This window comes from Pseudophryne corroboree, chromosome 5 (genome assembly GCF_028390025.1).
Source record: "Pseudophryne corroboree isolate aPseCor3 chromosome 5, aPseCor3.hap2, whole genome shotgun sequence".
Lineage (NCBI taxonomy): Eukaryota > Metazoa > Chordata > Amphibia > Anura > Myobatrachidae > Pseudophryne > Pseudophryne corroboree.
Window position 1 is genome coordinate 774,430,563 of NC_086448.1, and position 26,372 is coordinate 774,456,934.

The 26,372-nt window shown below is 47.0% G+C and overlaps 1 protein-coding gene across 6 annotated transcripts in view; it reads left to right on the forward strand.

Moving 5' to 3' along the window:
• The window catches only part of OXR1 (oxidation resistance 1), an 864,461-nt gene that overhangs the window by 716,570 nt on the left and 121,519 nt on the right, over nucleotides 1–26,372 (forward strand). For all 6 annotated transcript variants that reach the window (XM_063924310.1, XM_063924313.1, XM_063924311.1 and 3 more), the window contains 3 exons: nucleotides 5,519–5,626; nucleotides 8,136–8,249; nucleotides 9,138–9,293. In XM_063924310.1, the coding sequence (XP_063780380.1) occupies nucleotides 5,519–5,626; nucleotides 8,136–8,249; nucleotides 9,138–9,293 (378 nt within the window). The remainder of the gene's footprint in view (nucleotides 1–5,518; nucleotides 5,627–8,135; nucleotides 8,250–9,137; nucleotides 9,294–26,372) is intronic.

Genomic DNA, 26,372 nt, shown 5'->3' on the forward strand with positions numbered 1-26,372 from the left:
TTCCGGTTGCAGTTATTCCTACGCTGATAAAGGCTAGGAAGGACGTGACAGCAAAGCATTATCACCGTATATGGCGAAAATATGTGCTTGGTGTGAGGCCAGGAAGGCCCTACAGAAGAATTCCAGCTGGGTCGATTCCTACACTTCCTACAGTCAGGAGTGACTATGGGCCTAAAATTAGGGTCCATACAGGTCCAGATTTCGGCCCTATCCATTTTCTTTCAAAGAGAACTGGCTTCACTGCCTGAGGTTCAGACATTTGTTAAGGGAGTGCTGCATATTCAGCGCCCTTTTGTACCACCAGTGGCACTTTGGGATCTTAACGTGGTGTTGGGTTTCCTGAAATCCCACTGGTTTGAGCCATTTAAGACTGTGGAGCTAAAGTATCTCACATGGAAAGTGGTCATGCTGTTGGCCTTAGCTCCGTTTAGGCGTGTGTCAAAATTAGCGGCTTTGTCATGTAAAAAGCCCCTATCTGGTTTTCCAGATGGACAGGGCAGAATTGCGGGCTCGTCCGCAATTTCTGCAAAAGGTGGTGTCATCTTTTCATTTGAACCAACCTATTGTGGTGCCTGCGGCTACTTGTGACTTGTAAGATTCCAAGTTGCTTGACGTAGTCCGGGCTTTGAAGAATTATGTAACCAGAACGGCTGGGGTCAGGAAGACTGACTCGCTGTTTATCCTGTATGTATCCAACAAAGTGGGTGCTCCTGCTTCAAAGCAAGCTATTGCTCGCTGGATCTGTAACACGATTCAGCAGGCTCATTCTGCGGCTGGATTGCCGCCTCCAAAATCAGTGAAAGCCCATTCCACAAGGAAGGTGGGCTCTTCTTAGGCGGCTGCCCGAGGGGTCTCGGCATTACAGCTTTGCCGAGCTGCTACTTGGTCGGGTTCAAACACATTTGCAAAATTCTACATGTTTGATACCCTGGCTGAGGAGGACTTTGTGTTGCCCATTAGGTGCTGCAGAGTCATCCGCACTCTCCCGCCCGTTTGGGAGCTTTGGTATAATCCCCATGGTCCTTACGGAGTCCCCAGCATCCACTAGGACGTTAGAGAAAATAAGATTTTACTTACCGGTAAATCTATTTCTCGTAGTCCGTAGTGTATGCTGGGCGCCCGTCCCAAGTGCGGACTTTTTCTGCAATGCTTGTATATAGTTATTACTTAAATAAGGGTTATGTTATAGTTGCATCAGGATTTATCTGATGCTCTGTTATTGTTCATACTGTTAACTGGGTAAGTTTATCACGAGTTATACGTTGTGATTGGTGTGGCTGGTATGAGTCTTACCCTGGATTCCAAAATCCTTTCCTTGTAATGTCAGCTCTTCCGGGCACAGTTTCCTTAACTGAGGTCTGGAGGAGGGGCATAGAGGGAGGAGCCAGTGCACACCAGATAGTACTAAATCTTTCTTTAGAGTGCCCAGTCTCCTGCGGAGCCCGCTATTCCCCATGGTCCTTACGGAGTCCCCAGCATCCACTACGGACTACGAGAAATAGATTTACCGGTAAGTAAAATCTTATTTATTTGCACTGAACACATTTGCTACTTAGGCATCAGTTGACTACAAGAACTGTTCCAATACAAGCGAAACAATTCCACATCTCTCATACGCCAAAAAAACCTCTCTTCAATGTGTTCACAAAGGAGTAATCCATGACAGCGCATCATAGCATGGTTCCATATTGTTGGAGCCCATCATCTGCCTGAGGCCACCTGTGAATAGTACATCTTTCTCAGGCATACGTATCTTTGTCTCTGTGTGCATGCCTTAGCAGTTGCATGAACTCACCCAATGCTGTAGTTGATGTATGTTGGAACCACTCAGACCAAAGCAGGTGTAAACGCAGAGACTGGTAGCTCTGCATGGGCAGTGTGCACCCGATGTTCTAGGCGTGCACAGTGTGAGTCCACAAGAGATACACCGTAGCAACTGGCATAGTACTCGCTATTTATCAGCCCCATTGGGTACACCATAGATCAAAGCAGCCATAATAGTTACTATTTCCTTTGATTCTTTGGGTATGTGTGTAGTTTAACCGCATCCCGCTTTGTGTAGTATGGAAATTGTACTGAGCAGTCTTGTGATCATAAACTAAAAATATATCCCGAAAAGAGCTGGAAAATCTTAGGGCTCACTGCTGCAGCACAAACGGGAAGTCACGGAGCAACTACCTTCCTGTGATTCCTGCTATGCTGGGTTGTAGGGGCACAGAAGTACTGATGTGTCCTCATACACTGTTGCTGTAGTCGCGTCAGGTCCTTACAGACTTGATCTGTAAAATACTTTTGTTCATTTATTTTTAGCAAAGTACACATACTTTATTAAAAAAAAAAATTGAATATTTAAAATAAGGAAAAAAGTGTTTTTTGTTTTGTTCATTTCTTGATTCTCAATAATTTATGCTAAGTCTCACATCTCAAACTTGCTCACTTTGCTATAGGTTCACGTCCTGTCCATCCTCACTTCATTACTATAGGTTCACGTCCTGTCCATCCTCACTTCATTGCTATAGGTTCACGTCCTGTCCGTCCTCACTTCATTACTATAGGTTCATGTCCTGTCCGTCCTCACTTCATTACTATAGGTTCACGTCCTGTCCATCCTCACTTCATTGCTATAGGTTCACGTCCTGTCCATCCTCACTTCATTACTATAGGTTCACGTCCTGTCCATCCTCACTTCATTGCTATAGGTTCACGTCCTGTCCGTCCTCACTTCATTGCTATAGGTTCATGTCCTGTCCGTCCTCACTTCATTACTATAGGTTCACGTCCTGTCCGTCCTCACTTCATTGCTATAGGTTCATGTCCTGTCCATCCTCACTTCATTACTATAGGTTCACGTCCTGTCCATCCTCACTTCATTGCTATAGGTTCATGTCCTGTCCATCCTCACTTCATTGCTATAGGTGCACATACTGTACCCTTGCTCACCTCATTGCTTATAGGTTAAAGTCCTGGCCTTTCTCACCTCATTGATATAAGTTCACCAGCTGCCCTTCCTCACCTTATTCCTACATGTTCACCTCTGTACTATAGGCTCACATCCTGCCCTTCCTAACCTCATTGCTATACGTTCACCTCATTGCCATAGGCTCACATCCTGCCCTTCCTAACCTCATTGCTATACGTTCACCTCATTGCCATAGGCTCACATCCTGACCTTCCTCACCTTATACTATAGGTTCACCTCCTGACCTTCCTCACCTCATTGCAATACATTTACCTCATTGCTATAGGCTCACATCCTGCCCTTCCTCACCTTATGCATTAGGTTCACTTCCTGCCCTTCCTCACCTCATTGCAATACATTTACCTCATTGCTATAGGCTCACATCCTGCCCTTCCTCACCTTATGCTATAGGCTCACATCCTGCCCTTCCTAACCTCATTGCTATACGTTCACCTCATTGCCATAGGCTCACATCCTGCCCTTCCTCACCTTATGCTATAGGTTCACCTCCTGCCCTTCCTCACCTCATTGCAATACATTTACCTCATTGCTATAGGCTCACATCCTGCCCTTCCTCACCTTATGCATTAGGTTCACTTCCTGCCCTTCCTCACCTCATTGCAATACATTTACCTCATTGCTATAGGCTCACATCCTGCCCTTCCTCACCTTATGCTATAGGCTCACATCCTGCCCTTCCTAACCTCATTGCTATACGTTCACCTCATTGCCATAGGCTCACATCCTGCCCTTCCTCACCTTATGCTATAGGTTCACCTCCTGCCCTTCCTCACCTCATTGCAATACATTTACCTCATTGCTATAGGCTCACATCCTGCCCTTCCTCACCTTATGCATTAGGTTCACTTCCTGCCCTTCCTCACCTCATTGCAATACATTTACCTCATTGCTATAGGCTCACATCCTGCCCTTCCTCACCTTATGCTATAGGTTCACCTCCTGCCCTTCCTCACGTCATTGCAATACATTTACCTCACTGCAATAGGCTCACGTTCTGCCCTTCCTCACCTTATTGGTTAAGGTATACAGCCTTAAACAGACCAGTCCTGATGTTAGGTATTAGTGCATAATATTCAAGGTGGACACACTGGGGAGTTGCTCAAAATCATTATTTACCCCCAAAAATAATCCTCTTTGAAAAGTTTTGGAAGTCGCATTGTATTAGGGCATGTGGAAAGCTACATAAGCAACTTTCATATACTGGTATAAGGTAAACTGTTAAGCTAAAGTGGGGGGGGGGGGTGATTAGGCTCTGATAAATTGGCCCTATGTATATTTTCCAGAGGTAACTTATTATTCTGTCAACCTCTAGATGCTGCTTTTGCTGAGTGTGACCTTAATATGTCTGTTGTAGCACTGCATGCAAATTATTAATGGAATACAGAGAGATTTCATTATTTTCTGTACTAGTGAGAGAAAAAAACCTGCCTTACTACACAATGAATTATATAAAGTTGTGTATAAACAGTCGGGATGCTGCTGATCAGATTTAGCCATGATTCTTATTGTGGACTAAAGAACTTGCGATATGTAATCCTTCCTATTGGCGATATCCTTCCCCAAAAATGCCTCACTATTTCAGATCCTCTCAACCCCATAACACCACGCGATTTCTACATATCTGCAACATGGCTGCCCTGGAATTTTTTGGCTCCTAAAAATGACCTCTTATTCCTCAACATTGGCCAACTAGACAATATGGATTGTACCTTTCTACGTGCAGAATGCAATTCTTTATGCAATTCTTCATTTATATTTAAAATGCAGAACTCACGGTATAGTTAAATTTGGTCACCGGAGAAAGAATTTCGTGGTGGTGACCTTCATCGGCTCAGCCGCTAAGCCTCCTGAAAACTTTTTTTTTTTGAAATGTTGCACCATTCTTCTGTGGGGTTGTGTTTTGTGACTCTTACTGCAAGGTCTCCTCCTGGGCTCATAAGAGCCTGCACGTGGGTAACACTGTTTGGTTGTTAGAGAAATTCCCTAACCCGTGGAGTACTTGAACCAAGCTGTAAACAGACATGGAAGCCTATGGATTGCATTAAAGCCAGTAAAGGACACATGTATTTTGAGAGCTGTTTTTGTGCAGAGAAAAATGTTTTTGCAACCTGTACTCCTGTCTCTGTGAAACGCCCCTTGAACCCCCCTCTCCGTATACAGTCACACACAATATACAAGTGTTGCCTATTGAATGAATCTACTCAATCACTTGGAGCATCCTAGTTGATTCGTGTTGCGATTAAAACGCATTTTTGGCAAAAGAAAGACGCCCAATGTTAGCAAAGTTGCACAAGACCTGACGGCTCACTAGCCCCAGGAGGCTAACGCTGCGTGGCATATTGATGCTAGATGTATGAGGACACCTGTACCTGACTCTGACACACGATGGTGGTATTCTTGTGTGCCTTCAGTTCTGACTGTTTAGCAGCACACCATGGTGGGACTATTGTCCATCTGTGGTTTTGGAATCCTCTTGTTCTTCTGCCATGAAATAAAAATCTGTAAACTACATCTAATTTTTTGAATTTCTCTATTCAGGTGGAGTCACGGGATTCCTTAAATAGCATCTCTCTGAAGTTTGATACAACACCAAATGAACTCGTCCAGTTAAATAAACTGTTTGCCAGAGCGGTTGTACCTGGGCAGGTATGTATCACGTTCTTGCCCTCTTTATTTCTCGGAACCAATTCCGATATCACTTGCTCTTGTTTGCCAGTAGCCGTTAGATTGTCATCTTACTAGGATTGCATCGTTGCCAACTTTACAGTTTTTATTGTACCAGTTGAGGACTTCAAAGTACAATGGAGGGTAACCTTAAAAAACATCAAGGGCTACATATAGCCCTTAATGGCAATGATTACAACAATACACTTTATTCAAAGGAGTAGACACCAGTCTATAACCACACACTAGCAGACTTTGTAATGTGACAGAATATTGAGTCACGTGTGTACAGACCGTTGACCACGTTGCAGCACGCTGGTATATAATAGGGCCTCCCCAAAGTTGGACTGACCATATGGCTAATGCCGGATTGGCTGGCCCTCATGATTGGCCCTCTTCCTTTCTACCGTCGCGCAAGTTGTTTCTCAGCAATTCCCAGTAGTCACCTTATGCCCAACGGACAGGGATATGTGCATTTTATCAATAATCACTTTCATTTAAATATAATTGTATAAAAAAAAAAAACTGTTTACCATGATGCCATTCCGGGGACTCTAGTCAGACACTTAGCATGTGAGCTTCTGTGCATCAGGCTTAATAATTCTAGCTATGTGTAAGCTAGCTGTAATGGTAAGCATAGACCGCTGCAGCTAAGCAGATCTATGTAGTGTTTGGCTACAGTCTAGGCAGCAGGGACTGACTCCATTACCTCGTAGTAGCCTGTTGACTCATACTCACACTACATAGATCTGTTCCGCCGTAGTGGTCGCAGCTTACAACTACAGCTAGCTAACACATAGCTAGAATCCATAGCCAACACAGGAGCAAAAGCTCATGTGTTAAATGTCTGTCTGATACATGAGGTTGTGAGTTTGAGTCTCCTGCTGAGCATTGCAGGAGGAGATTTATTGATAAAGGTAGGCGTAAAAAGCACTATTACCGATAAATCGCTGAAGGTTATCATTACCTTGGTGCAAGCACATACTACGTAATTACAGATGGCTCTCCAGTTAAATGTCTGACTGACACATGGGGTGGGTTCTGGAGTTTGAATCGCCTGCATGATAAGATTTTGTATATTTTAGTACAGAGAGGACTTGTATGATGTGTTATGTATGTATTGTAAGAGTATAGACTAAGAAGTAGGATGCTCAGGAGTAGAAAGGGGAGGAGTTCATATTAATTGTTTAATGCCCACCTAAAAGAAAAGTCTAGATCCGCCCCTTGGTCAGCATTCAGAGGCTGGAGGAGCAGTTCTGCCTCCCTGCGCTCTGTTTGGTGGGATGGACATATGGCATTACTTCACGTAGCACTTACTGGGGGGAAGCTGGGAAGCACTCACGGAGACGAGGGGAGTTCGCTAGGAGCCAGACACCTTCCTGAGCCTGTGCGTTAATTGCCTGGGCCAGTTTTTACTCCCAGCACAACCCTGGGCATGCCTGTTAATTCCTGACCTTACTTCAATGAAGTAAGCTGGAATTGCGTTGCTCCCCCCAATCAGAAAGGCAGGAGACAAGGTGAGTCAGACTTCATGCCCTTTCTCCTCTGATCTCCTCCCATGTGCCGCTGGTGCTGCGTGGACTTACTGCGCTGTCCAGAGGAGGTCACGTGACACGGAAATTGTCTGCTTTGCGCAAAGATAAAGTTTGACCTTATAGTTTATGACCTGCTGAGCTTCATCTGCTGCCCTAGCTCCTCATTAGGAGATGGGGCTCTGGGTGAAGCCCAGCAGAACATAGAGAATTAGAGCTGGGGCAAACTGGTCGTGAAGCCAAGGAGAGGACATCTAGAAGCCACAGGTGGCTTTCAGACCATCTGTTGCCCTTCTCATACTCCATGTTCATTTTATAGCACGATCTCAAATTATGGCTCTAGATTTTTATTTATTTAGATATTTTTAAATTCACATTTCTCATGTATTGTTTCTTAGGACGTCCATTTAAAATCTCTTTTTATTATCTGTTTTCACCGTCTGCACAGTAAAAAATTGGGGGGAAAATGAAACTGATCAGCCGCTTTTTTATATTATTGGGCACATTTGTTTTATATTTTTGTTTTGGGACATGGTTACTACATAAAGAATTTGCTGAAGAGCTAGCCATATATTGAAGACATTTGATGGGGAAAATGTAATTTCAAAAAACCTGAAGACATCCTTTTATTATCTATTAATATGAAAGTGTCTGCAGTGTTGCTCTCTTTACTGACCTGTAGCCGTACTTTACTACTGAAGTGTTCTCTCTAGTTTCCAAGGAACATAGCAAATACGTTCTAATGCAGTGTTTTTATATCTCATTACACTTTAAGTAACCGGTCATACATGTGAAACCCCAAGAGTCCATCCAGAAAAACTCTTTAAATCCTATATTGATTTGTAGAACATTTAAGTATTGCGTCCCCCTAGCCTCATTCTGCATAAACGTTGCACATAAATAATTTGTTCCAGATGTTGATAAAGGAATAGTATTGATTTGGTTTTTCTTTGTAAAAGGTTTTATACGTACCTGACCCAGACTACATTTCCAGTGTGGAGAGCTCCCCGTCCCTTAGTCCCATCAGTCCTCTGTCTCCAACCTCTTCAGAAGTTGAATTTGAAAAAAGCACAGTAAGCAAAGTGTTTGAATAAGATTTATATTGTTTATACCACTGCTGGGATCTGTTCAGACGTTTGCAATTTTTAGGCAATTTGCACACTTGAGCAACATGCCATGTTAAACTGATTTATTTGAGGGATTTGAGAACCCAAAACGTGGGCTGTAAACTTAAATACTTTGATCAAAATATGTTCTAGTACCTGAAACTCTCATTTTGCTGGATAAGATTTGCAAAATTGGGGACGACGACTGTTTTTTATTTATACATAATAGTTCATATTTACTGCCATGCAGCTGGGCGATAATACTGAAAGATATGAACAATCTCGTTCATTAATGAACGAGATACCGTTCGTATCTTTCAGTGTGGAGGCACCAGCGATGAACAATGTGCGGCCCCGCGCTCGTTCATCGTTGGTGCCACGTCGCTTGTGCATGCAGGCCAATATGGACGAGATCGTCCATATTTGCCTGCACTGCTATGGAGCCGGGTGATGGGGGAGTGAAGAAACTTCAATCCCCTCATCACTGCCCCCACCCTCCCCCCACTGCCGGGTCGCCCGTCGGCCGTATCAGCCATCGGGCTGCTCGGCGGCGGATCGCAAAGTGTGTAGGGCCCATAACATTTATCTTCCATATACACCTTATATACAAAGCCTGAAGGTAATTTAATACAATATTTTAATAACTTTGTGTATTAAACAAAGTTTGTGTACATTGAGCCATCAGAAAACAAAGATTTCACTATCTCACTCTCACTCGGAATATTCTGTATTTCGGAATATTTGGATATGGGATAGTCAACCTGTAATATATAGTATTTACTAAATGCGTTTCACCTTATGTTTCTGGGTTGTATGCAGTACTGAGACTTATGTTGTGATGTGTTGTTGTTTTAGGACCTTGATCGCGCTCGTCACAAAGAGTCGTCAACTTCCTCCCCAGCCTACCCTGCCATCCGCCCGTCCAGGGTGGTATCTTCCACATCTGAAGAAGAAGAGGCGTTTACTGAGAAATTTCTGAAAATTAACTGCAAGTACATAACTGATGGAAAGGTATTTCCTGCAGGCCGTTCTTCTTTTTTTACTTTTTTTTTCATTCTGTTTACTATTTAATATTGTTATATTTCTCTAACGTTCTAGTGGATGCTGGGGACTCCGTAAGGACCATGGGGATAGACGGGCTCCGCAGGAGACATGGGCACTTTAAGAAAGAATTTAGGTTCTGGTGTGCCCCTCCTCCAGACCTCAGTTTGATACTGTGCCCAGACGAGCTGGGTGCTTTTCAGTGAGCTCTCCTGAGTTTGCTGAGAGAAAGTATTTTGTTAGGTTTTTTATTTTCAGGGAGCTCTGCTGGCAACAGACTCCCTGCATCGTGGAAAGCTAGGTCCTGCTTCTTAGGCTACTGGACACCATTAGCTCCAGAGGGATCGTACGCAGGATCTCACCCTCGCCGTCCGATCCCAGAGCCGCGCCGCCGTCCCCCTCGCAGAGCCTCAAGACAGAAGCCGGGTGAATATGAGAAGCAAAGAAGACTGCAAATCGGCGGCAGAAGACTCCGTTCTTCACTGAGGTAACGCACAGCACTGCAGCTGTGAGCCATTGCTCCCACACACCTCACATACTCCGGTCACTGTAAGGGTGCAGGGCGCAGGGGGGGGTGCCCTGGGCAGCAATTGGGACCTCTTTGGCAAAAGTTTAGCATATATACAGTTGGGCACTGTATATATGTATGAGCCCCCGCCAAAAATTGTACATTTAAGCGGGACAGAAGCCCGCCGCTGAGGGGGCGGGGCTTCTTCCTCAGCACTCACCAGCGCCATTTTTTCTCCACAGCTCCGCTGAGAGGAAGCTCCCCAGGCTCTCCCCTGCAGATACACGGTAGAAGAGGGTAAAAAGAGAGGGGGGGCACATAATTAGGAGCAAAAATCTATATTTCTCTGACGTCCTAGTGGATGCTGGGAACTCCGTAAGGGCCATGGGGAATAGACGGGCTCCGCAGGAGACTGGGCACTCTAAAGAAAAGATTAGGTACTATCTGGTGTGCACTGGCTCCTCCCTCTATGCCCCTCCTCCAGACCTCAGTTAGAATCTGTGCCCGGCCAGAGCTGGGTGCTCCTAGTGGGCTCTCCTGAGCTTGCTAGAAAAGAAAGTATTTTGTTAGGTTTTTATATTTTCAGTGAGCTTCTGCTGGCAACAGACTCACTGCTACGTGGGACTAAGGGGAGAGAAGCAAACCTACCTACTTGCAGCTAGCTTGTGCTTCTTAGGCTACTGGACACCATTAGCTCCAGAGGGTTCGAACACAGGCACCTGTCCTCGATCGTCCGTTCCCGGAGCCGCGCCGCCGTCCCCCTCGCAGAGCCAGAAGAACAGAAGCTTGAAGACGACGAAGTCGGCGGCAGAAGACTCCTGTCTTCATTTAAGGTAGCGCACAGCACCGCAGCTGTGCGCCATTGCTCCCAGCACACTTACACACTCCGGTCACTGTAGGGTGCAGGGCGCTGGGGGGGGGGGGGGGCGCCCTGGGCAGCAATTGAAGTACCTTTTGGCAATAAAAATACATATATACAGTCTGGCACTGTATATATGTAAAAACCCCCGCCATTTTTTCACACAGAAAGCGGGACAGAAGCCCGCCGCTGAGGGGGCGGGGCCTTCTTCCTCAGCACACCAGCGCCATTTTCTATTCACAGCTCCGCTGGAAAGAAGCTCCCCAGGCTCTCCCCTGCAGTATCCAGATACACAAAGGGTGAGAAGAGGGGGGGGGGGGGCACATAAATTTAGGCGCAAATTTGTATATACAGCAGCTACTGGGTAAACACTGAGTTGTAGTGTAATCCCTGGGTTATATAGCGCTGAGGTGTGTGCTGGCATATTCTCTCTCTGTCTCTCCAAAGGGCCTTGTGGGGGAACTGTCTTTAAATAGAGCATCCCCTGTGTGTGTGGTGTGTCGGTACGCGTGTGTCGACATGTCTGAGGTAAAAGGCTCCCCTAAGGAGGAGATAGAGAAAATATGTGTGTGAGAGGGTGTCTCCGTCGACAACGCCGACACCTGTTTGGATATGTGTAAGTGCTGAGGTGAATTTATTGCACAAAAGATTAGAGAACAGACAGGAAATCTACCCATGTCTGTCCCTATGTCGCAGAGACCTTCAGAGTCTCACAATGATCACTATCCAAAATAATACACACTGATATGGACACGGAGTTTGACTCCAGTGTCGACTACGATAATGCAAAGTTACAGCCAAAATGGCTGAAAGGTATTCAATATATGATTATTGTAATAAAAATAAGAATTTACTTACCGATAATTCTATTTCTCGGAGTCCGTAGTGGATGCTGGGGTTCCTGAAAGGACCATGGGAATAGCGGCTCCGCAGGAGACAGGGCACAAAAAAGTAAAGCTTTACTAGGTCAGGTGGTGTGCACTGGCTCCTCCCCCTATGACCCTCCTCCAGACTCCAGTTAGGTACTGTGCCCGGACGAGCATACACAATAAGGGAGGCATTTTGAATCCCGGGTAAGACTCATACCAGCCACACCAATCACACCGTACAACTTGTGATCTAAACCCAGTTAACAGTATGACAACAGAAAGGGCCTCTTAAAGATGGCTCCTTAACAATAACCCGAATTAGTTAACAATAACTATGTACAAGTATTGCAGATAATCCGCACTTGGGATGGGCGCCCAGCATCCACTACGGACTCCGAGAAATAGAATTATCGGTAAGTAAATTCTTATTTTCTCTATCGTCCTAAGTGGATGCTGGGGTTCCTGAAAGGACCATGGGGATTATACCAAAGCTCCCAAACGGGCGGGAGAGTGCGGATGACTCTGCAGCACCGAATGAGAGAACTCCAGGTCCTCCTTTGCCAGGGTATCAAATTTGTAAAATTTTACAAACGTGTTCTCCCCCGACCACGTAGCTGCTCGGCAGAGTTGTAATGCCGAGACCCCTCGGGCAGCCGCCCAAGATGAGCCCACCTTCCTTGTGGAGTGGGCTTTTACAGTTTTAGGCTGTGGCAGGCCTGCCACAGAATGTGCAAGTTGAATTGTGTTACAAATCCAACGAGCAATCGACTGCTTAGAAGCAGGTGCGCCCAACTTGTTGGGTGCATACAATATAAACAGCGAGTCAGATTTTCTGACTCCAGCCGTCCTTGCAATGTATATGCAGTACTCCCTTGACAAAAGTCTGGACCTCAGGGACAGAGGCCAATTCTTTTTGGAAGAATATTGACAGGGCCGAAATTTGAACCTTAATGGATCCCAATTTGAGACCCATAGATAATCCTGATTGCAGGAAATGTAGGAAACGACCCAGTTGGAATTCCTCCGTCGGAACCCTCCGATCCTCGCACCACGCTACATATTTTCGCCAAATGCGGTGATAATGTTTCACGGTGACTTCCTTCCGTGCCTTAATCAAGGTAGGAATGACTTCTTCTGGAATGCCTTTCCCTTTTAGGATCTGGCGTTCAACCGCCATGCCGTCAAACGCAGCCGCGGTAAGTCTTGAAAAAGACAGGGACCCTGCTGTAGCAGGTCCCTTCTCAGAGGTAGAGGCCACGGTTCGTCCGTGAGCATCTCTTGAAGTTCCGGATACCAAGTCCTTCTCGGCCAATCCGGAACCACTAGTATTGTTCTTACTCTTCTTTGCCGTATGATCTTCAATACCTTTGGTATGAGCGGCAGAGGAGGAAACACATACACTGACTGGTACACCCAAGGAGTTACCAGTGCGTCCACAGCTATTGCCTGTGGATCTCTTGACCTGGCGCAATATTTGTCCAGTTTCTTGTTGAGGCGAGACGCCATCATGTCTACAATTGGTCTTTCCCAACGGTCTATTAACATGTTGAAGACTTCTGGATGTAGACCCCACTCTCCCGGATGAAGATCGTGTCTGCTGAGGAAGTCTGCTTCCCAGTTGTCCACGCCCGGGATGAACACTGCTGACAGTGCTATCACGTGATTCTCCGCCCAGCGAAGAATCTTGGCAGCTTCTGCCATTGCACTCCTGCTTCTTGTGCCGCCCTGCCTGTTTACATGGGCGACCGCCGTGATGTTGTCCGACTGAATCAACACCGGCTTTCCTTGCAGGAGAAGTTCCGCCTGGCTTAGAGCATTGTAGATTGCTCTTAGTTCCAGAATGTTTATGTGAAGAGACTTTTCCAGACTCGTCCATACTCCCTGGAAGTTTCTTCCTTGTGTGACTGCTCCCCAGCCTCTCAGGCTGGCGTCCGTGGTCACCAGGATCCAATCCTGAATGCCGAATCTGCGGCCTTCTAATAGGTGAGCCTTCTGCAACCACCACAGAAGTGACACCCTTGTCTTTGGTGACAGGGTTATTCGCAGGTGCATCTGCAGATGCGACCCTGACCATTTGTCCAACAGATCCCTTTGGAATATTCTTGCATGGAATCTGCCGAATGGAATTGCTTCGTAAGAAGCCACCATTTTTCCCAGGACTCTTGTGCATTGATGTACTGACACTTTTCCTGGTTTTAGGAGGTTCCTGACCAGATCGGATAACTCCTTGGCTTTTTCCTCTGGAAGGAAAACCTTTTTCTGAACCGTGTCCAGAATCATTCCTAGGAACAGCAGACGAGTTGTCGGGATTAAATGGGATTTTGGAATATTCAGAATCCACCCGTGTTGTCTTAGCACCTCTTGAGATAGTGCTAAAGCTGTCTCCAGCTGTTCTCTGGACCTTGCCCTTATTAGGAGATCGTCCAAGTATGGGATAACTAATACGCCTTTTCTTCGAAGAAGAATCATCATCTCGGCCATTACCTTGGTAAAGACCCGAGGCGCCGTGGACAATCCGAACGGCAGCGTCTGAAACTGATAGTGACAGTTTTGAACAATGAACCTGAGGTACCCCTGGTGTGCGGGGTAAATCGGAACGTGTAGATACGCATCCTTGATGTCCAAGGATACCATAAAGTCCCCTTCTTCCAGGTTCGCTATCACTGCTCTGAGTGACTCCATCTTGAACTTGAACTTTTTTATGTAGAGGTTCAAGGACTTCAGATTTAGAATAGGCCTTACCGAGCCATCCGGCTTCGGTACCACAAATAGAGTGGAATAATACCCCTTTCCTTGTTGTAATAGGGGTACTTTGACTATCACCTGCTGAGCGTACAGCTTGTGAATGGCTTCCAACACCCTCTCCCTTTCGGAAGAGACGGTTGGTAAGGCAGACTTCAGGAAACGATGAGGAGGATCCGTCTCTAATTCCAACCTGTACCCCTGAGATATTATCTGCAGGATCCAGGGGTCTACCTGCGAGTGAGCCCACTGCGCGCTGTAATTTTTGAGACGGCCCCCCACTGTCCCCGAGTCCGCTTGAGAGGCCCCAGCGTCATGCTGAGGTTTTTGCAGGAGCCGGGGAGGGCTTCTGTTCCTGGGAAGGAGCTGCCTGTTGGTGTCTCTTCCCTCTTCCTCTGCCTCGTGGCAGGTACGACAAGCCCTTTGCTCTCTTATTTTTGTAGGAGCGAAAAGGCTGCGGTTGAAAGGTCGGTGCCTTTCTCTGTTGGGGAGTGACTTGAGGTAAAAAAGTGGATTTCCCGGCAGTAGCCGTGGCCACCAAGTCTGATAGACCAACTCCAAATAACTCCTCCCCTTTATACGGCAAAACCTCCATGTGACGTTTTGAATCCGCATCGCCTGTCCACTGTCGTGTCCATAAGGCTCTTCTGGCTGAAATGGACATAGCACTCACCCGAGATGCCAGTGTGCAAATATCCCTCTGTGCATCACGCATATAGATAAATGCATCCTTTATTTGTTCTAACGACAGTAAAACATTGTCCCTATCTAGGGTATCAATATTTTCAATCAGGGATTCTGACCAAACTACTCCAGCACTGCACATCCAGGCAGTTGCTATAGCTGGTCGTAGTATAACACCTGCATGTGTGTATATATTCTTTTGAATAACTTCCATCTTTCTATCTGATGGATCCTTAAGTGCGGCCGTCTCAGGAGAGGGTAACGCCACTTGTTTGGATAAGCGTGTGAGCGCCTTGTCCACCTTAGGGGGTGTTTCCCAGCGCGCCCTAACCTCTGGCGGGAAAGGGTATAATGCCAATAACTTTTTTGAAATTATCAACTTTTTATCAGGAGCAACCCACGCTTCATCACACACGTCATTTAATTCTTCTGATTCAGGAAAAACTGTTTGTAGTTTTTTCACACCATACATAATACCCTGTTTTACGGTATCTGTAGTATCAGCTAAATGTAACGTCTCCTTCATTGCCAAAATCATATAACGTGTGGCCCTACTGGAAAATACGTTTGAATTTCTACCGTCGTCACTGGAATCAGTGCCCGTGTCTGGGTCTGTGTCGACCGACTGAGGCAAAGGGCGTTTTACAGCCCCTGACGGTGTTTGAGGCGCCTGGACAGGCATTAATTGATTGTCCGGCCGCCTCATGTCCTCAACTGACTGTTTAAGGGAAGATAAACCATCACGTAATTCCACAAATAAAGGCATCCATTCTGGTGTCGACCCCCTGGGGGGTGACATCTGCATATTTGGCAATTGCTCCGCCTCCACACCAATATCGTCCTCATACATGTCGACACCACGTACCGACACACACCGCAAACTCACAGGGAATGCTCTAATGAAGACAGGACCCACTAGCCCTTTTGGGGAGACAGAGGGAGAGTCTGCCAGCACACACCACAAAGCGCTATATATACAAGGGATATCCTTATATTAAGTGCTCCCTTATAGCTGCTTTAATATATATATATATATAGCCATTAATGTGCCCCCCCTCTCTGTTTTACCCTGTTTCTGTAGTGCAGTGCAGGGGAGAGACCTGGGAGCCGTTCTGACCAGCGGAGCTGTGACAGAAAATGGCGCCGTGTGCTGAGGAGATAGGCCCCGCCCCTTTTTCGGCGGGTTCTTCTCCCGCTATTTTTCCAGTCAGGCAGGGGTTAAATATCTCCATATAGCCCCTATGGGCTATATGTGAGGTATTTTTAGCCTTGTATAAGGTTTATATTTGCCTCTCAGAGCGCCCCCCCCCAGCGCTCTGCACCCTCAGTGACTGCCCAGTGAAGTGTGCTGAGAGGAAAATGGCGCACAGCTGCAGTGCTGTGCGCTACCTTATGAAGACTGAGGAGTCTTCAGCCGCCGGTTTCCGGACCTCTTCACGCTTCAGCATCTGCAAGGGGGTCGGCGGCGCGGCTCCGGGACCGGACTCCACGGCTGGGCCTGTGTTCGATCCCTCTGGAGCTAATGGTGTCCAGTAGCCAAGCAGCAAATCCACTCTGCATGCAGGTGAGTTTACTACTTTCCCCCTAAGTCCCACGTTGCAGTGATCCTGTTGCCAGCAGGACTCACTGTAAAGAAAAAAACCTAAACTAAACTTTCTCTAAGCAGCTCTTTAGGAGAGCCACCTAGATTGCACCCTTCTCGTTCGGGCACAAAATCTAACTGGAGTCTGGAGGAGGGTCATAGGGGGATGAGCCAGTGCACACCACCTGACCTAGTAAAGCTTTACTTTTTTGTGCCCTGTCTCCTGCGGAGCCGCTATTCCCATGGTCCTTTCAGGAACCCCAGCATCCACTTAGGACGATAGAGAAAGATGATTTGCATATCACTGATGACTCATTTGTCCCTGACACAAGGGTACACATGTTACGGGAAGAAAGCTGAGGTAAATTTCCCTCCTCTCATGAGGAAAAAGGGCGGGAATCTCCAGACAAGAAACTGCAGCTTCCCACAAGAAATTCTCAGGCAGTATCCTTTCCCCACTAGGGCCAGGATGTGATGGGAATCTTCCCCTAGGGTGTCACGTTTGCCCAGACGGTAGCCCTAGCTATTCTCAGGGATCCTGCAGATAGCGTGCACATTCTGGTACACTACTCAGACCGGCGATTGTGTCGGCATGGGTTTATAGCGCTGTGGCAGCGTGGACAGGTACCTTATCAGCAGAGATTGAGACCCTAGTATGCATAGATATATATATAGATATATACATATTGAAGATGCTGTCTTAAGAGATAGATATATATATATATATGTAAAACATGCCCAAAGAGACATGAGTATACTGGGTCCTGGAGTCAAAGCTATGTCGATTTCTGCTTGACGTGTCCTGTAGAATATGCACTGGACAGATGATGCCGACTTAAGAGGCATATGGAAGGCTGAGGATTGTGTGGAGAAGGGTTCTCGGACCTGGTCTCCGCAGCTTTAGCTGGTAAATTCTAATATTTTGCCTTATATTCCTGCACAGCCTAGGAAAGCACGACATTATCAAATGCAGCCTTTCGAATAAAGAAACAAGAAAGTCCGAGGTGCGTCCTTTCTTGCCAGAGGCGGGGGCAGAGGAAAGAAGCTGCACAACACAGCTAGTTCCCAGGTACAGAAGTCCTCCCCGGCCTCTACAAAAATCCACCGCATGTCGCTGGGGCTCCACAGGTGGAGCTAGGCCCGGTGGGGACACGCCTTTCAGGGATATAAACTGGACTTTGAGAAGATGCCCCCTCACCGACTGCCTTGCCGGCTTCCCCCCACGAGAGGGAAACCGTGTTAACTGCAATTCACAAATTGTATCTTCAACAGGCGGTGGTCAAGGTTCCCCTCCTTCAACAAGGAGGGGGTTATTATTCGACCATGTTGTAGTCCCGTAACCTGACGGTTCAGTGGGACCCATATTGAATTTGAAATCCCTGAACATATACCTGAAAAGGTTCAAGTTCACGTTGGAATCGCTAAGAGCGGTTATTGCAAGCCTGAAAGGTGACTCGGGACATAAAGGATGCATACCTTCAGGTCCCCATTTATCCACCTCATCAGGCGTACCTCAGAATTACGGTACGGGATTGTCATTACCAATTTCAGAGGTTGCCGTTTGGTCTCTCCACGGCCTTGAGAATGTTCACCAAGGTAATGGCGGAAATGATGGTGCTCCTGCGGAAGCAAGGTGTCACTATTATCACGTACTTGGACGATCTCCTCATAAAAGCGAGATCAAGAGAGCAGTTGCTGATCAGTGTAGCACTTTCTCTGGAAGTGTTACGGCAACACGGCTGGATTCTAAATATTCCAAAGTCGCAGTTGGTTCCTACGACTCGTCTGCCTTTCCTGGCCATGATTCTAGATACAGACCAGAAAAGGGTTTATCTCCCGATGGAGAAAGCTCATGAACTCATGACACTGGTCAGGAACCCATTAAAACCAAAACAGGTGTCAGTGCATCACTGCACTCGTGTCCTGGGAAAGATGGTGGCATCATAAGAGGCCATTCCCTTTGGCAGGTTCCATGCGAGGACCTTTCAATGGGACTTACTGGACAAGTGGTCCGGATCACATCTTCAGATGCATCTGTTAATCACCCTATCCCCCAGGGCCAGGGTGTCACTCCTGTGGTGGCTGCAGAGCGCTCACCTTCTCGAGGGCCGCAGATTCGGCATTCAGGACTGGGTCCTGGTGACCACTGACGCAAGCCTCCGAGGTTGGGGTGCAGTCACACAGAGAAGAAATTTCCAAGGTCTGTGGTCAAGTCAAGAGACTTGCCTTCACATCAACGTCCTGGAGCTAAGGGCCATATACAACGCCCTACGTCAAGCGGAGACCCTGCTTCGCGACCAACCGGTTCTGATTCAGTCAGACAACATCACCGCAGTGGCTCGTGTAAACCGCCAAGGCGGCACAAGGAGCAGAGTGGCGATGGCGGAAGCCGCCAGAATTCTTCGCTGGGCGGAGAATCACGTAAGCGCACTGTCAGCAGTGTTCATCCCGGGAGTGGACAACTGGGAAGCAGACTTCCTCAGCAGATACGACCTCCACCCGGGAGAGTGGGGACTTCATCAGGAAGTCTTCGCGCAGATTACAAGTCGGTGGGAACTGCCACAGGTGGACATGATGGCATCCCGATTCAACAAAAGCTACAGAGGTATTGCGCCAGGTCAAGAGACCCTCAGGCGATAGCTGTAGACGCCCTGGTGACACCGTGGGTGTTCCAGTTGGTCTATGTATTTCCTCCTCTTCCTCTCATACCCAAGGTGCTGAGGATAATAAGAAAAAGAGGAGTGAGAACAATACTCATTGTTCCAGATTGGCCACGAAGGACTTGTTATCCAGATCTGCAAGAACTGCTCACAGAGGCCCCGTGGCCTCTTCCTCTAAGACAGGACTTGTTGCAACAAGGGCCCTGTCTGTTCCAAGACAAACCGCGCCTGCGTTTGACGGCATGGCGGTTGAACGCCGGATCCTAGCAGAGAAAGGCATTCCGGATGAGGTCATTCCTACGCTGATAAAGGCTAGGAAGGACGTGACAGCAAAACATTATCACCGTATATGGCGAAAATATGTTGCTTGGTGTGAGGCCAGGAATGCTCCTACGGAGGAGTTCCAGCTGGGCCGTTTCCTTCACTTCCTACAGTCCGGAGTGAATTTGGGCCTAAAATTGGGTTCCATTAAGGTCCAGATTTCGGCCCTATCCATTTTCTTTCAAAAGGAGTTGGCTTCTCTACCTGAAGTACAGACGTTTGTAAAGGGAGTGCTGCATATTCAGCCCCCTTTTGTGCCTCCAGTGGCACCTTGGTGGTGTTGAGTTTCCTGAAATCCCACTGGTTTGAACCACTCAAAACGGTGGAGTTGAAATATCTCACGTGGAAGGTGGTCATGCTATTAGCCTTGGCTTCGGCTAGGCGTGTGTCAGAGTTGGCGGCTTTGTCACATAAAAGCCCCTATCTGGTTTTCCATGCGGACAGAGCAGAATTGCGGACCCGTTCACAATTTCTGCCGAAAGTGGTTTCATCCTTTCATATAAACCAACCTATTGTGGTGCCTGTGGCTACTACTGACTTGGAGGATTCCGAGTTGCTTGATGTGGTCAGGGCTTTGAAGGTTTATGTAGCCAGAACGGCTAGGGTCAGGAAAACAGAGTCTTTGTTTATCCTGTATGCTTCCAACAAGCTTGGTGCTCCTGCTTCAAAGCAAACTATTGCTCGCTGGATTTGTAACACGATTCAGCAGGCTCATTCGGCGTCTGGATTGCCGCTGCCAAAATCAGTTAAGGCCCATTCCACTAGGAAGGTGGGCTCTTCTTGGGTGGCTGCCCGAGGGGTCTCGGCATTACAGCTTTGCCGAGCGGCTACTTGGTCAGGTTCAAACACTTTTGCAAAGTTCTACAAGTTTGATACCCTGGCTGAGGAGGACCTTGTGTTTGCTCAATCGGTGCTGCAGAGTCATCCGCACTCTCCCGCCCTTTTGGGAGCTTTGGTATAATCCCCATGGTCCTTACGGAGTTCCCAGCATCCACTAGGACGTCAGAGAAAAATAAGAATTTACTCACCGGTAATTCTATTTCTCGTAGTCCGTAGTGGATGCTGGGTGCCCGTCCCAAGTGCGGACTTCTTCTGCAATACTTGTATATAGTTATTGCTTCAATAAGGGTTTTGTTATGGTTGCATCAGGGTTGACCTGATGCTCTGTTGTTGTTCATACTGTTAACTGGGTAAGTTTATCACAAGTTATACGGTGTGATTGGTGTGGCTGGTATGAATCTTGCCCTGGATTACCAAAATCCTTTCCTTGTACTGTCAGCTCTTCTGGGCACAGTTTCTCTAACTGAGGTCTGGAGGAGGGGCATAGAGGGAGGAGCCAGAGCACACCAGAACCTAAATTCTTTCTTAAAGTGCCCATGTCTCCTGCGGAGCCCGTCTATCCCCATGGTCCTTACGGAGTCCCCAGCATCCACTACGGACTACGAGAAATAGATTTACCGGTAAGTAAAATCTTATTTTTCCCTTTGCTGGAAAATCTTAATTTTGCAAGTTGTCGGTATGCAGCAAGGAAGTGTTAACGTCCACAAATAAAATATCCCTGCCATAAACACCACCCAAAACCACCATGGATTTTTGGGTGGCGTACAAAGGGTTGAAGCAAAACTTTTACTATCTGTCCTTTGCTCGCTGAGTTGGACGGGATCCCCAGTAGATCTAACACTCACGCCAAGTTCATTGTCCTTTCATTGAGTCTGGGGGATGGGGAATGTTAAGTATAATTGCCTGTGGTGTGCAGGTCTCGGCGATATACCGGCTCCCTTTAATCATCAGGCAGACTCACCATGTACTCCACGTTCTTTCATTACCTCCGAGTGTTGATATCCCTCTTTCTTGAGTTTCCCATCTGCAATAAAAAAATGCACTAATCCCTCCCTGTATATCTCTAATCCAACCTGTCCCTGCACCCCACAATTAGGGAATACCTTAACCATAGTCCTCCATGTTTGATTTGGAGGAAGGGTATGTCACTCAAAACAAATGACTCCCCAATCCACCAGGTTCCAATGTATGTATAGTCAGTAGGTCGTCCACAATATGGTTGATGGAGACAAAAGGTCAACAAGTAAAAGGTAGACTGTGCTGAAGGTCAACATGTTCAAAAGGTTGATGTGAAAATGGTCAACACTGTAACACGCCAGGGGCAGCGGCCGCCGCGCTTACCCCTGCGTGGCTGCTGGTCCGTTTGGCGGTCCTCGGGTCCCGGTGTCTGGCTGGCGCGGCTCCTGGCGGTTCCCCGGAGCGTGGGCGCCGCCATGACAGCCGGCGTCACGTGGGCGGGGAGCAGGTGATGTCACGAACCCGCTTTCCCAATCCAGTAGAGGCGGGAGATTCAAAACCGGACGCCGGGCAGAGCCTCGGCGCCTGAGTATCGTCTCTTTTCTGAAGTGGATGCCAGAGCTCCCGTACGCAGTGTGTTTCCCAGCAGCTATACTACAGTGCATCTAGCATTCAGGGTGCCTTCCTGCAGCACAGTCTCCAGTGATCCGAGCAACTAGTGTGTTCCTCTGCAGTGCAGTTGCCAGCGCTCCCTGGATTCAGCAAGGCCTGCGGGCCGAACCAACTTTAGTGTTTCCAGCATTCAGTGTCATTCACCATCGCTCACAAGTTCCTCATTCATCAGTGTCCTTATACATCGCTCACCAATTCTTCAGTATCATTCACCATCGCTCACAAGTTCCTCATTCATCAGTGTCTTTAAACATCGCTCACAAATTCTTCATTCATCAGTTGAACATTGCTCATGAATTCTCCAGTAACTTTTGACATTGCCCACAAGTTCACTTTCTTTCATGTGCCGCTGTATTGCTCCCTTCCCTTAATAAAGTTCCTTAGCATTCTATCACCAAACCTAACTATCAGAGTCTTGTATGAGGAAATCCTATATCCGACCATCCCTGCTCCGACCCACCTGTGGTTCCTTTTCCCGACCATCGGAAGAACCCCCGAATCCACAACATCCCCAACCCAGGTCAGTGACAAACACATTTTTGGTTTTCATGTTTTTTCATCTTTGGTTTGATTTACTATCCTCATGAACTATGATTACGAATACTGGCATCCTATGTGTTGACTGAAGGAGATGGTCACTACTTGGCCTGTATGGATGGACCGTCCACAGTAGTCATCATCTAGGTTCAGATAACTGCAGCATTGAGTACTGGAGAATGAGCCCTGAGGATGTAGGAGGAACCATGGACTCTTTTTTTGCAAGGAATGTTTGCGTAATTACAGTTAGGTCTATACATGACGGAGAGACGAGTGCCAGAACACAGGAATACTGTGTTGCATAAGGATGACGTTCCCTTCAGGCATAAAGTAACCCAAGCTCGGTCACCAAGGAACAAAAGCATTTACACAAGAGGAGGCAGAAATAGAAAAACTGTAGATAAAATGTCCTATATACACTGTAGTAGTTTAAAGCCTATCTGCCATACAGTCAGCTCATTTCTAAAGACTCGCGCAAATGTCAGGTGGGGGTATTTATAAACCAGATAATGTCTCATTATGTTGCACTGTGCAGGGGAAATAGACAAATTGACCCTCAGGTCAGTCATAGCTGGCATAAGGCAGATATGAACATTTTTCCTTAATTACCTCTCACAGTCTCTTTGACAATGGAGTGTGTAGCCTGGTAGCTCCAGCCAAGCCGGCACCTGTTTAAGAATATAACACTGCTGCCTGTTCCATGCTGCATCACAGGCAACATCGCTGTAAGATAATCAACTAAATACTAGTGCCCTTTAACCCTCCAGCCCACCATCTTGACATCCCACGTGGTCTATGTGCGTACGTTCGGTAGGAACATTTAGTAAAAACAATATAATTGCTCGCTGCGAAATGCACAAAATAACTATGGTTTCCAGCAACCAGTTACATAAACTATTGGTATACACATATACTGTAGAATGAAGGCATAGCAAAATATCTAAGCACTTAATAACAAACTGGTGGCTACAACTCACAGGCTATCAAGCTGAAACCAGATAAAAGCCAGTGCCGTTATAATAGCGTTAAGGAGTAGGACACTAGCTTGTGGCCCTTTTAATGGGGCTGCTCATTGTAATGAAGCCGTTAAGATGCTGATCCAAGTGGTTCTTTGAAATGGCTTAATTCACAACTGCATGGTCTACTGTAAATGAAACGCCTGTCAGCCAATAGAAGCTTTGCATACCTATAAAGGGGATGGCCTGGGATCAGTGCTCAACACCAAGCTGGAAAGAGCATCTGTCTATGGCTTCCACCAATACCTGGTAATTCCACACACACTGGGTTAATTAGACCAGTTTGTTATAACTCTATCTTTTATGCATCTTCCTGTGCAAATAGATATTATGGTGGCATTTAAGTAGATGTCTCTTTTCTCCAGTGTTTTTCTTAATATGGAATCCCCGTCGTCGTTCATTTTTTAAGCAAGCACAGGCCTAAGAGAGGGTACACTGTCCCTTTTTCTCTTACGTCCTAGAGGATGCTGGGGACTCCGTAAGGACCATGGTGATAGACGGGGTCCGCAGGAGACATGGGCACTTTAAGAAAGACTTTAGGTCTGGGTGTGCACTGGCTCCTCCCTCTATGCCCCTCCTCCAGACCTCAGTTTACTACTGTGCCCAGAGGAGACTGGGTGCATTTCAGGGAGCTCTCCTGAGTTTCCTGACAAAGTATATTTGTTAGGTTTTTTATTTTCAGGAAGCCTGCTGGCAACAGACTCCCTGCATTGAGGGACTGTGGGGAGAGAAGCAGGCCTACTTCTGTGAGTTTCAAGGCTCTGCTTCTTAGGCTACTGGACACCATTATCTCCAGAGTGAGTCGGGACACAGGTCTCACCCTGGAGTTCGTCCCGGAACCGCGCCGCCGTCCTCCTCACAGAGCCGGAAGATAGAAGCCGGGTGAGTATGAGAAGAAAAGAAGACTTCAGAGGCGGCAGAAAATTTCATGATCTTCACTGAGGTAACGCACAGCAGTAAAGCTGTGCGCCATTGCTCCCATACACCTCACACACGGCAGTCACTGTAAGGGTGCAGGGCGCAGGGGGGCCACCCTGGGCAGCATATGAACCTCTCTTTGGCAAAAATATATATGTATACAGCTGGCCACTGTATGTATGTATGTATGTATGTGTATATATATATATATATAAGAGCCCCCGCCAATTTTATGTGTATTTGAGCGGGACAGAAGCCCGCCGCAGAGGGGGCGGGGCTTCTCCCTCAGCACTCACCAGCGCCATTTTCTCCACAGCACAGCTGAGAGGAAGCTCCCCAGACTCTCCCCTGCTTATACCACAGTGAAAGAGGGTTTTAAAGAAGAGGGGGGGCACATAATTAGGCGCATATATACATATATACACAGCGCTACTGGGTAAACATATATTTGTGTTTTTTCCTGGGTCAAATAGCGCTGGGGTGTGTGCTGGCATACTCTCTCTCTCTGTCTCTCCAAAGGGCCTTGTGGGGGAACTGTCTTCAGATAAGAGGATTCCCTGAGTGTGTGGTGTGTCGGTACGCGTGTGTCGACATGTTTGAGGTAAAAGGCTCTCCTAGAGAAGACGGGGAGCAAATGAATGTGGTGTCTCCGTCGACAACGCCGACACCTGACTGGATGGATATGTGGAATGTTTTAAGTACTAATGTAAATTTATTGCACAAAAGATTAGAGCTGAAGCTAGGGTACAGCCAGGGAGTCAACCCATGTCTGTCCCTATGTCGCAGGGACCTTCGAGGTCTCAAAAGCGCCCACTATCCCAAATAATAGACACAGATACCGACATGGATTCTGACTCCAGTGTCGACTACGATGATGCAAAATTACAGCCAAAATTGGCTAAATGTATTCGATATATGATTATTGCAATAAAAGATGTTTTGCATATCACAAGAGGAACCCCCTGTCCCTGACACGAGGGTACACATGTATAAGGGAAAGAAACCTGAGGTAACCTTTCCCCCCTGAGTTGAACGAATTATGTGAAAAAGCTTGGGAATCTCCAGACAAAAAACTGCAGATTCCCAAAAAGGATTCTTATGACGTATCCTTTCCCGCCAACGGGCAGGATACAGTGAGAATCCTCCCCTAGGGTGGACAAAGCATTGACACGCTTATCCATAAAGGTAGCGCGGCCATCCCAAGATACGACTACCCTCAGGGATCCTGCTGACCGCAAGCAGGAGATTACCTTGAAGTCCATTTACACACATTCTAGTACCTTACTCAGACCGGCAATTGCGTCGGCCTGGGTTTGTAGCACTGTAGCAGCATGGACAGATACCTTATCAGCGGAAATTGAGACCCTAGATAAGGATACCATTTTATTGACCCTAGGGCATATAAAAGATGCTGTCTTATATATGACAGATGCTCAAAGACGCTATGTCGACTTCTGCTAGACGAGTCCTATGGACCCGGCAATGGACAGGTGATGCCGACTCAAAGAGGCATATGGAGGTTTTACCTTACAGGGGTGAGGAATTGTTTGGGGAAGGTCTCTCGGACCTGGTCTCCACAGCTACAGCTGGTAAATCTAATTTTTTGCCTTATATTCCCTCACAGCCTAAAAAAGCACCACATTTCCAAATGCAGTCCTTTCGATAACAAAGAAACAAGAAAGTACGAGGTGCGTACTTTCTTGCCAGAGGTAAGGACAGAGGGAAAGAGCTGCACAACACAGCTAGTTCCCAGGAACAGAAGTCCTCCCCGGCCTCTGCAAAATCCACCGCAAGGTGCCTCCTCGCCGGTTTTTCAAATCGGCCCTGCCAGCTTCTCCCCAGGAAGGGGAGATAGTGTTAAATGCAATTCACAAATTGTATCTT